At 38.3% G+C, this 12309-nt stretch overlaps 1 protein-coding gene across 1 annotated transcript; it reads right to left on the bottom strand.

Annotated features, from left to right (window-relative positions):
- Positions 1-3311: 3311 nt before the first annotated feature.
- LOC142632529 (uncharacterized) lies at positions 3312-5511 on the bottom strand. Its single transcript, XM_075806914.1, has 3 exons — positions 4185-5511; positions 3525-3729; positions 3312-3447 (listed from the first exon to the last, which is right to left on the bottom strand). The coding sequence occupies exons 1-3, from the start codon at positions 5509-5511 to the stop codon at positions 3312-3314; spliced, it is 1668 nt and encodes a 555-aa protein (XP_075663029.1).
- Between the last annotated feature and the right edge of the window lie 6798 nt (positions 5512-12309).

The following is a 12309-nucleotide window of genomic DNA, read 5'->3' as shown; positions in this document are numbered from 1 at the left end:
ATCAATTTTGTTATTTTTGATAAGTGAGGGTCAGTAACACAAAATTAAAAGCACAGGACTGTTTGCAATGGACCTAAACGCTAAACCTAGGACTTCTTTTACAATTTGACCTTAAAAGGACAAAGGATTCAGTTAAAATAAAATAAAATGTGATACGAAAATTTTAGAATGTCTTTTTTACTAGAGAAAAAGAAAACAAATTGATCACGAAAGTGGAGTGTGTGAAGCACTTAAATCTTTAATAATGAGTAGGAAGTTTCCAGCAAGACCAGTTGCCGTCATTGACAAAGTGCAGTGCAAGTGGTCACTTTATTATTAAAATATATATATATATATATATATATATATATATTATAATTAGATTAAAATAATATAGTTTGGTTGGTTTTGAAATATGTTAATCTTGTTAGCATTAATCCAAGGCATATTAATGAAATTTAAGTACCCTTATATATATATTGGTTCCTAAGCCCAAATGGTAAAAAGATCTAAATCCAAAGAGTCTAATACAATGAATTTGTAGAGAGTGAGTTAGAAAACTAGACTTTAATGATTTATATAACAATTATAGTAGGTCCAGATGACAAGAAAACAAGAATAAACTGGTTTTACCCAAAGAAAATCATCTAGTTCTTGTATATATTTCTTTTGAATTTGGATACAAGTCCAGTTCTTATTACTACAGTGTTTTTCTCTCCATTCTCAGCTAGCTCCTCTTGTAAGGGGCTTCTTTCTCTATTATATACCCTTATCTTCTTCATCTCCATTGTTCACGTGTAGGTCAAGTTGTTGGCTTTGATCCTTGTCTCATCAACACCTTCTTGAAGTCTTTAGGAGTAGCTGTAAGGCTGCTTGCCACTATTCAGGTATTAGCTTCACATTAATATAGCCAGATGGTTAGCTGCAGGACATTCAATACAGTGGTAACAGCTTTCCCTTAGATATTTCTTAGCTTCCCTTTGTCCTAAGTTTCCCTGATATTTATCCTTATCAGTAGAACCTTTCAAAGTGTTGCCCTTAAGAGCAGACCAATCCTTCTGACATCTGCTTTGCTTAATTGAGGAGGCATTCCTCCTCAGACTACCTTCCTAAACCTTCGCAGTCATAGTTTGTTCGTGGCGCTCTGACTCTTACGTCTTCCCTATCGTCTATCTATCATCGGACAACTAAGCGTTCTCGGACAAGGCGCACGACCCAATATATACTCTTGGACCCTTTATTCCTACAATAGTCCCTTAAAATTTCCTTCTTTTGCTCCTCGGAAAAGAAAGGGATTTTGACACCATAATTTCAATTTTGCTATTCCTTCACATCATTTCTGTCTGTGTAGGTGTCTTTTCAACTGCCTAGAAGCACGCTCCTTATGCTTCAGTATCCGGGACGCGCATGCAATTAATTCCTGCGGCTCCATGTTCCTCACGTTCTACAATACGATGGGGATCCAATGGCTGGAGATTTTTACGAGAACTAGAGCGGGAATTTTCCCACTTGCTTTTTTCTCTCATATATACTGTTCAAAAGCTTCATCTACTTCACTTTTTGCACTCTTAAAATTCAAAAGCTAGTTTGAGGAGCCTTCGTTCCTTCCCGTAAGTTGTTCTTAGCAATCTTTTCTTTCTTTCATCTCTTTGGTCCTTTCTTTTTTCCAATTTATTTAGATCTCTCTCTTCCTCGGCCTATCCACTTCCATCTCGTCTCTTTAGTTTCTTCAATTTTCTTTGCACATGGGGAGATTTGCTTACCTAGTAGACACCCCAGAGGGTCTAGAGAGTTTCAAGGCTCTATACCGAATCCCACCAATGGTTTTCATTAGGTACTGCAAATAGGGAGAGTAACACACCATGAGGCAGGAGGGAGAAGTCATAATCCCTATGAGTGCCTTTATAGAAGGAGGGATGAGAATCTCCACGGGTAGAGTCATGAGATTTCCTCATAGCTTATAGGCTTTCCCCCACCCAGTGTGCCCCTAATATGTTTAGGATTTTAGGTAGTGTAGACGCCCTTAACCAGAAGATGGGCTTAAACCTCACCCATCATGACGTCAACTGGATTTACAACTTTCACCACTTAAAAGGGCAGGGATATTACCTAAAAACTAGGGTTCCTGAGGTTAGGCTCATCTCATGCCTCCTTGAGTCCAACAAAGGCATGAACAAAGATTTTCTAATCATCTCATAGGAGTGGCACAATAGCCTCCATTGCCCGACAAGAGATGGGACACCAAGTGGGGTTTTTAGGTCTAGGTTTATTACTTTAAAGTCACCCATTTTTTCTCTTTGACATCTTCTGTACCCATTTTTCTTTGTTTATGTTGGTAATTGAATTTTTCTTTGATTTATGCTATTTTTTTTACAATTTTTTTTTCTTAATGGTTTTGCAGATAAGTATGCCACTATTCCGAACCTAAATCTTGTCAACCAGCCAAACCTAGACATAATACTTAAAGCCAAGGTCTTCGTTCACAGTGACGGTCAATTAAGAGCAGCCCACCTCATCCTCGGCTACAACCCCCTTTCGTCTAGTTTCCATGCGTCGAAGTGTGTGATCAAGGCCAAAGACAAGCGCTTACACCTCATAAATGTTGCAGCTCCGGGTTTCCCCAATCCAGGCCCTACTCTAGAAGGTGTTCTAGAGGTACCCCTACCGCTCTAGTATACAGCCGAGGAGGCCACCCCATCCAAACCTACCATCAAGGAAGAGGACAAGGAAGAGATAGTTGAAGTCTTAGACTTCGAAGATGACTTTGAAGTTTTCAACCAACCTTCATCCCTAGAAATTCTAGCTGGTGACCTCAGCCACATTCCTCTCACGCAAGTAAGTCACGCCCAAGAAGCAAGGAAATCAATACTGTACCGGAGGCTATACTGGGTTGGCCATCGGTACGATATATTTCGGATATCGGTCAATACCGGTGTACCGTTTCGGGTTTACCGCTATTTTATATATTTAATACACACACACACACACACACACAAAATCTCTATTTACCATAAAACATTACCTCATGTTTACAATAAAACATTACTTCAATTGTTCATTGCATACAAAAAAAAAAAAACACAATATAAAAAACAAAAAACTTAATTGTTCATTGCATTCAAAGAAAATAAATAATACAAATAATTAAGTTAACACAAATTGCATAGGATCATCTACTCCCATCCATCAAAAGGATCTACATCAGGACCATAATATACATGAGTATTAGCATTTGTCAACACAACATTGTTGTCACCATCATCCTCATCAAGAACAACATCATCATCATCATCATCATTATCATCATCTTCCAAATTCATTGTTGCTAATGGTTATTCAATGCTAGCCCAATTCACATCTTCCTCAGTTAGTAACAAAAATTCAGATTCCTCAGCTATCCAATCCTCCATTAAATCAATATTATCAAGGTTTATAGGATCCAAGTAATCCTTTGTCCTTCTAATGTTCCTACCAAAATCAATATCATACATTAATGACTTTTTCTAATCATTCAAAATAAAAATTGAATATATTTAAAAACATACATTTCTCGTAACAATAGATTATAACGAACAAATACTAAGTTATTCAAACGTTTATGCTCAACCCTATTTCTCCTCTTGGAATGGATAAACTCAAATGTGCTCCAAGCTCTTTCACAACCAGTTGCACTACAACACTGACTTAGCTCTTGAATTGCAAACTTTTGTAATTCTAAAGTGTTATTTCCAAATTGCTCCCACCAAGCAACTTCCAAAAATAAAAGAAAGTATTAATTTAGTACAAAGCAAATAACAAACTTTCAAATGAAATATATATATATATATATATATATATATATATTTATAGATACATATAGTATAAGTGGATTTATTTTTTCACATTGGCGGATTGCCATAGGCATTCCAAAGTCACCTAAAGCCTTTTTGTATGCTTCAATTTGAGAATTAAGATTGTCTCGCTCATTAGGATCAGAAACCAACCTTGTATTGGTACTAAGTAGGCCTTTTGTAATTTCTTTTTGCTTTTTAAACGAAGGCCTAAAGAAAATTCTAGGGTTAAGATAACAACTTGCTGCATGTAATGGACTATGGAGTTGTTTATCCCACCTAGCATCAATGACACTAGTAAATGGTATATATGCATAAATTTTATTCTTCAACCTTGCTTTTATATTCTCCTTTGCTTTATCCATTGCCTCATACAAGTATCCCATTGATGGTTTTTCATCCCATCTACAAGACGAAGTACTCTAACCAAAGGCTCACTAATTTTCATTATTTGTTGACATTGTAACCAAAACTTTTTATCTTCCAAAACAAGGGCAGCCACCTCCTTTCCCATGACATCTCTAGCATATCGAGATTCAACCCATTGATCACAAGTAAACATTTGCCTAACTTCTTTCTTGAACTTAATCAAGCATTGAAGACTTAAAAACTCAGTTGCAAACCTTGTGATGGTTAGACGAATCAAATCCCTACCATTAGTGACGTCACTTCTCATCAAAGATAAAACCTTGCCATGGTTGTATATGAATTTAGTAATCCTTTTAGCCTTTTGAATGGTTTTATGAATGATAGGAAAATATCTCCTATCTGAAAAATTTTCCAACATTAAATCAATGCAATGGGCTGCACAAGGAGACCAATAGAATGACCCATATTTCTGCATTAGCTTTTTTCCTACAGACTTGTAAGCAGAATCATTATCTGTAACGAACTGCACAATGTGCTCAACCCCAACTTCTTGAACAATTTTATCAAACAACTTAAACAATGTATATGTATCCCTTGTTAGGCCTGACACATCAAGGGATTTAAGAAACATGGTACCTCTTGGACAATACACTAAAAAATTAATGATTGGAGTGTTCCTTTGATTTGTCCACCCATCTGACATTATTGAACACCCATAAACTTTCCAATCATTTTTTACATCAAAGAGATAATTATTCATTTCACACACATGTTTTTGTAATAAAGACCCCCTCAAGTCATGATAAGAAGGTCCCTTAAAACCAGGCCCAATAGCTGCTATACCATCTATAGCTTCTTGATAATACACAAAGCGAGATGCAAGGAAAGGTATATTAACATGGTACCACCAGCTTGCAAAATTCATTCTTGCCTTCTCAACCATTTGCTTTAAGGCCAAAGAAGATTTTATAGATGGTTGAAAACCAGGAGTTGTTCTTGGAGTAAAAAAGGATTTAATGTTGGACCTTTCTCCAACTTTTTCTTTCCCTTTGGTGTTATAATTACTAACTGAAGAATGACTCTTTGAACCCCCTCTCTCATTATCATTATTACCTTCATCATGATGATGATGATCATCATCCTCCTCTAAATCATAGGGATTTGCAATTTGTTTACTAATTCTTCTTTTTTTTCTTTTTACTTTTCTTAAATCTTCAAGCAACCGTTTCATTTGCCATTTTACATCTTCAGATACTTTTTTACATGCTTCAACATCACCTGAAATCCTAGCTAAATGATACTTGAGCCTAGTAATTCCTCCCCCCCTTATCATTTTAGAACAAAAAATACACTGGGTGTTATTTCTCGCATCCGGCACAGCACGACCATAAGCCCATGCTGGATCCTCGGATCTTACAACCGGGCCAGATGCTACACTTGATTGATTTTCAGTTATAATTCACACTGCATATATACCATTAGTTCTTTGTTAATAATTCTAAGTTACCTTTTTATTAATAATAATACTAAGTTGTAAATTACTAATACTATCCCAATATCTCAAGCTAACCAAAATCAAGAATGAAACAACAATTCATGAACACAGTAATCAATTTGTTATTTATCACATCATCTGAATCTCCATTCCACATGAAATATAATTCCACACAGCAAAAATTAAGGCAAAATTTTACCTGAGAGTGAGAGACAAATTGGCCGAGAGATAAAGAGACATAGAGCAACTGAGAGAGAAAAAGATCACCAAGAGTAAACACAGCTGCATACAAAAAAAAAAAAAGAAAAAAGAAGAAGAGGGAAACTAAATGAGAATTCTATTAGATAGAGAAAATACCCCAAATCCACTTCATCTTTTAGAGTCTCTCCATCAACATATACGGATATACCTTTGAGAGGTTTACATTCCCATTTTCTCATCAAAAAATGAACAACACTAACTAATTTTAACCTTACAGATTTATGTATCTAGTTAGAGTTCAACATGAGATATCGCTGACCAGCACTGATACAGTATGAAAAGAAAAAATTCAAGCAGATTTTAGCATTAGGCATTGAAAAAAAATGCTTGAACCACAAAAATGAAATAATTTTATGAAACAATCTCTCATACCCAAATAGATTTTTACACATTATGTCATTCACATGCATTAAAAACCAAAAAAAAAAAAAAAGCAACTCATTTAACTAGTTGACATCCCAAGGGTTCATCGTACAGTAACAAAGCAAAAAAAAAAAAAAAATGACAGAACCAAATCATATTAAACACAAGTTCAATTCGAAACTCCTAGAATAAAATTTCATCACATACATTCCAGATACTATATATATTACAATTAATTTACATAAAAGCAAACAGAGGGTTTTTTTTTTGGAGGAAATTAAGGAAAGTTACCAGTTCCGACTTTCGACCAAGGACCTCGATGCAATGTAAAACTCGAAGAATTTGTTGATGTAAATTAATTTTTTAATTTTTTGTTGAAGAGAGAGTGAGAACGAGAGAGTGAGGGCTGCGATAATTAGGAATTAGGAATTGGGTGGATAGTGTTTTTAGGATTAGAATTAGGAATTAAATTACTATCTTCCCCTTAAAAAACAGCCACAATTACAAAAAAAAAAAAAAAAAAAAGAATACAATTTCGGTCCGGTATTCATTTACCGGCCAGTACGCCCGGTATTTTTCTCGATATGGAATGGAGGGTGTACCTGTACCGATGCACCGGCCGATACGGTACAGTATCGCCCTCCCTGCCAAGAAGATCCCACCATCCCGGACGCTATGATTCTGCAGCGAAAAACCTGATCAAGCCTTCGAGACTTGACAGAGTCCCAAGTAGGAAGCAATGTGGCAAAAAAGGTTGCCCAAACCAAACCTCCCACCCCTCCATCCACCTAAGCTCACCGACCTGACCCTGCTGACCTTAAGAGGACGAGGGATCAGAGAGGTAAAGAGGTAGTGGAGGGAGGAAAAAGCCACTCCTCTAAGGAGGCTGAGCCCTAAAAGAGGGCCAAACAAGCTAGAGTAACGCAGACGGCTGTGGATAAGAGAAGCGGTTTCCAAGTCGGGGTTCTAGCCTTGGCTCCTGCCATAGTGTTGGATGGAGCTCCCTTGCCCGTCGACGCCTCTATTAGGGAGTTCCAAGAAGGAAGGACTGGCTACATGGCCAATGTCGTGGAACAGGCTCTGCTGCTGCCTAGGGACATGGTCGATCTGAGGTCACTGAGAAAGCATGAGGTATTCCTCAGCTTGAAAAGGGACCTTGCACTGGTAACTCCACTAACTGGCTTGTTTCTTCTTTTTTTTAGAGCTATATTTGCTCTCTCTAACATTTGCACTTTTTCTTCCTCGAAAGGCTGTTCAAGCTATGTATAGGGCTAAGGAAATAGTGACCAATACCCACAGGCAGATGAAAGATGAGGAGCCAGGCGTATAGCTGCTGTGGACGCCTTCAAGGTGGCGGAGAAAAGGATCTATGAGCTAAATACCCAACTCACTGAGGCTGACAAAGCTAGGAAGAGTGTTGAAGCTACTCTGCAAGGGGCAGAGAACCAAGCAGAGACTCAACGCAAGCAACTGCGTCAGGCCAAGGAGGAGCTGGCTGTTTTCAAGGAAAATATAAAGGCTCTGAAAAAGAAGCTAAAGGAGGCCGAGAAAGCCGTGGACAAAGCTGAGTAGGACAACTATGAGGTGGGAGTGGCAGAGACTGAGAAGGCCCAAGGCTGAGGTCTCGGAGGTATGTAGACACTACTGCCTCCAAGTGTGGAATGACGCCCTCAACCAAGTTAGGGTTGAGGCCTCCTTTGCCCTTAGGAAGGCAGAGAGTGTATACTATCCTCTTGCCATCCGCACCTCAAGCTCCTCGGGCTCCAAGGCTGACACTGCCTCAAAGGAGGCAAATACTGGCAAGGATAGCCCGGCCAAGGCCCTTCTTTCTTCTGATAGCCCTTCTAGAGAGACAGGGCAGCCTGGAGTTGCTAAAGAGGAAGCTGACATAACCATGGGAGTGGCCCCTGATGCCACCCAGCCTCTAGCTGCCCTTAAGAACCGCTCCAAGGAGAAAGAGGCCTCTCACAACATGGAGATTGTCCTGGCTACTCTTCCTATGCCTACCAAGGAGGACCTCAAGGATAAAGATCCAGCATCCTCAACTACAACCCCTGCCCAGCCTGCTAAGGCCCCAGCGAAAGACAAGCTTGTACTCAAGATCAAATTATTCTTAGAATAGTTTTTTTTTTTTTTTTTACTATTGCCTTTGTTTCCAAAATTTGTAATCAATTTGCCTTTTTCTTAAGGATTAGCTTAATGACAATTATGAGCTTTTCTTTTACTCTTGTGATATTTATACGAGTCCTAACATAGCTTCTGATTTACTTCATATTTAATCAATATAAAAACGAAATATAACTTGATTTAGTTATTTGCATAAGTGATAATGTAGTTGCCACATCCCATACAATCAATAACAAATCTGGCAGAACCATCCAAGTTTATAATCTCAACAAAATATACCATTAACTTAAAAAACATACCTTAAGCATAATTAACTTAAGGGACCCTGCATATCACTGGACCTTTTACTGATCTCAGAGAATGGTGGAGTATCCATCCATCCATGGTTCCACATAATCTTCCCTTTAGTAGTAGATTTAAGGAATTATAGATGACAATTAGCTTATAAACTGATTGTGGACATACTTGCAAATGCTTTAAGTGATGCACAATTTTTTCCCTTCTCTTAAATTACCACAATGAGGATAGATTGGTTACTAATTTTCCCAAGGCATGTGATTCAGGGAACTTGACATGGTTGAGGTTCTGTTTAGCATTTAGTTAAACATCTAGTAGTGCTAATTTACCCAAGGTAGGTGGTCCGAGGAACCAGGCATAACCAAGGTTCTCTTTAACACTTAGTAAGATAACAAGAGGTATTAATTTACTCAAGGTATGTGGTCTGAGGAGCTAGACATGACCAAAGTTCTGTTTAATACTTAAGAAGATAACGAGAAGTATCAATTTATCTGAGGTATGTGGTCCGAGGAACCAGGCATGACTAAGGTTCTGTTTAATACTTAGACAAAAAATAAGAAGTATTAATTTACCCAAGGTATGAGGTCCGAGGAGTCAAGCATGACCAAGGTTCTGTTGAATACTTAGGAAGATAACAAGAAGTTTTAATTTACCCAAGGTATGTGGTCTGAGGAACCAGGCATGATCAAGGTTCCGTTTAATACTTTGACAAATAATAAGAAGTATTAATTTACCTAAGGTATGTGGTCCGAGGAACCAGGCATGACCAAAGTTTTGTTTAATGCATAGACAAATAATAAAAAGTATTAATTTACCCAAGGTATGTGGTCTGAGGAGCCAGACATGACCAAGATTTTGTTTAATACTTAGGAAGATAACAAGAAGTATTAATTTACCCAAGGTATGTGGCCCGAGGAACTAGGCATGACCAAGGTTCTATTTAATACTTAGACAAATAATAAGAAGTATTAATTTACCCAAGGTATGTGGTCTAAGGAATCAGGCATGACTAAGGTTCTGTTTAATACTTAGAAAAATAATAAGAAATATTAATTTACCCAAGGTATGTGATCTGAGGAGCCAGACATGACCAAGAATCTGTTTAATACTTAGGAAGATAACAAGAAGTATTAATTTACCCAAGGTATATGGTCTAAGGAATCAGGCATGACCAAGGTTCTGTTTAATACTTAGAGAAATAATAAGAAGTATTAATTTACCCAAGGTATGTGATCTGAGGAACCAGACATGACCAAGGTTCTGTTTAATACTTAAACAAATAATAAGAAGTATTAACTTACCTAATGTATGTGGACTGAGGAGTCAGACATGACCAAAGTTCTGTTTAATACTTAGGAAGATAACAAAAAGTATTAATTTACCCAAGGTATGTGGTCCGAAGAACTAGGCATGCCCAATATTTTGTTTAATACTTAGATAAATAATAAGAAGTATTAATTTACCCAAAGTATGTGGTCCGAGGAACTAGGCATGGCCAATGTTCTGTTTAATACTTAGACAAATAATAAGAAGTATTAATTTACTCAAGGTATGTGGTCTGAGAAACCAAGCACGACCAATGTTCTGTTTAATACTTAGACAGGTAATCAATACAACAAATAATGTCATAAGTAAAATATGACAGAAATTCCTTTCATTAATAGTAATACTTTCATAGGTTATTTACATTCCAGAGGTGTGGTACAACATTTTCATTTAGATCATCTAGGAAATATGCACCTATACCAGCCATTGAGGTGATACGGTATGGTCCTTCCCAATTGGGCCCTAACTTCCCCCATGCTAGGTTTTTCATAGTGCCCAAAACCTTCTGCAATACCAAGTCTCTAGGAGCTAATGGTCTTGACCTCACATTTGAGTCGTACCCTAGCTTAAGCTTTTGCTGATAATATGGCAACTAAGCCATGACATTTTCTCTTCGCTCTTCAATCAAATCCAAACTCCTCATTAATAACCCATCATTACTATCCAGAGTGAACAAGCTTGTCCTCAGCGTCGGGAATCTAGTCTTTAGAGGAATTACAGCCTCGGCCCTATAAGACAATGAAAATGGAGTTTTCCCTGTGGACCTACTAGGAGTAGTCCGATATGTCCAAAGAACATATGGCAGCTCTTCCACCCATTTGTCCTTGGCATCGTCTAACCTCTTTTTGAGCCCGTTTACTATGACTTTGTTCATAGCTTTAGCCTGCCCATTTCTCTGGGGATAAGCCGGAGTTGAATATCTGTTCTTAATACCCATTTCACAACAATACCTCATGAAAGCCTTGCTATCAAACTAAAGCCCATTGTCCGAGATGAGAGTGTGAGGAATCCCAAACCGAGTGACAATATTTTACCACACAAATCTCTTGGCATCCATATCTCTAATGTTCGCAAGGGACTCAGTTTCAACCCATTTAGTGAAGTAATCAGTGCTGACCAAAAGCCACCTCCTGTTCCCTATTGCCTTGGGAAGGGCCCCACAATATCCAACCCCCACTAAGCAAAGGGCTAGGGACTAGACAGAGGATTGAGAACACCCCCTAGCTGATGGATGTTTGGAGTGAATCTCTGACGGATGTTTGGAGCGAATCTCTGATATTGGTCACACTTCTTCACGTACTCTTATGCTTCCCTTTGCAAACCTGGTCACCTGTACCCTTGAGTAAGGGCCTTGTGAGATAGTGACCTGCCACCTATATGACTTCCATAAATCCCTTCATCCAGCTCTTCTAGGAGGGGTTCTACTGCCTCAAGATGGATACACAGCACAATTTTTGGTCCTCGGATAGCCAAAATCGAGGATTTTTTCTTTGCACTCTATCTGCCTCCCCCTTTTTCTTGGGCAAGATGACACTCTTTAGGAACAAAACTATGAGATCCATCCAACTAGGTCCCACTCTAATTTGATGAACCTGGAACTTCTCTCCTTTCTCCTCAACAGGTTTATATAAATCTTCAACCAGGATAACCCGAGGTAAAATATGAGCGGAGGAGGTTGTCAGCGTGATTGCAAATTTTTGCTCCTAGGAATTTGCTATAAAACAAAAGACTCTAACCCTGATTGCAAATGTCTAACTTGGTTTAAGTATTCTTGCATTCTAAGATCTCTGGCTTCCAACTCTCCCTCTACCTGTCCAGTAATCAGCCTTGAATCTGAAAACACTTCCACCACTTTTCCTTTCATTTTCTGAACCATAGCCATTCTCACCAACAAAGCTTCATACTCAGCCTCGTTGTTCATTGCCGAGAAACCCAACCTCAAGGATTTCTTAATAACGATCCCTTTAGGAGATACCATAACCAGCCCCACCCCAGATCCTCTTTGATTAACAACACTGTCAACATACACTCTCTAGGATAGAGGTTCTTGTAAGGAGACCATTATGCTTTTCTCCTTCTTCTTCTAATGGAGGTTTAGCAAACTTAGCCACTAGATCCGCAAAGACTTGGCCCTTAATAGAGGTGCGAGGCATATACTTGATATCGAAGCCCCTAAATTTGTACCCCATTTGGCAATCCTTACTGTGTAATCAACTCTACGAAATAGGGATTGATGGGGAAGTTGAGTCAACACCACCACCG

This window comes from Castanea sativa, chromosome 4 (assembly GCF_040712315.1).
Source record: "Castanea sativa cultivar Marrone di Chiusa Pesio chromosome 4, ASM4071231v1".
NCBI lineage: Eukaryota > Viridiplantae > Streptophyta > Magnoliopsida > Fagales > Fagaceae > Castanea > Castanea sativa.
The sequence above is the reverse complement of the archived record's forward strand: the minus strand, read 5'-3'. Positions and strand labels throughout refer to the sequence as shown.

Coding starts and splice junctions, on each gene's coding strand:
- LOC142632529 (XM_075806914.1), bottom strand. CDS start 5,511: ATGATAAGGGGGGGAGGAATTACTAGGCTCAAGTATCATTTAGCTAGG. Junction 3,730..4,184: donor AAACCATCAATGGGATACTT/GTATGAGGCAAT, acceptor TATTTTTGGAAG/TTGCTTGGTGGGAGCAATTT. Junction 3,448..3,524: donor AATCTATTGTTACGAGAAAT/GTATGTTTTTAA, acceptor TGATTTTGGTAG/GAACATTAGAAGGACAAAGG.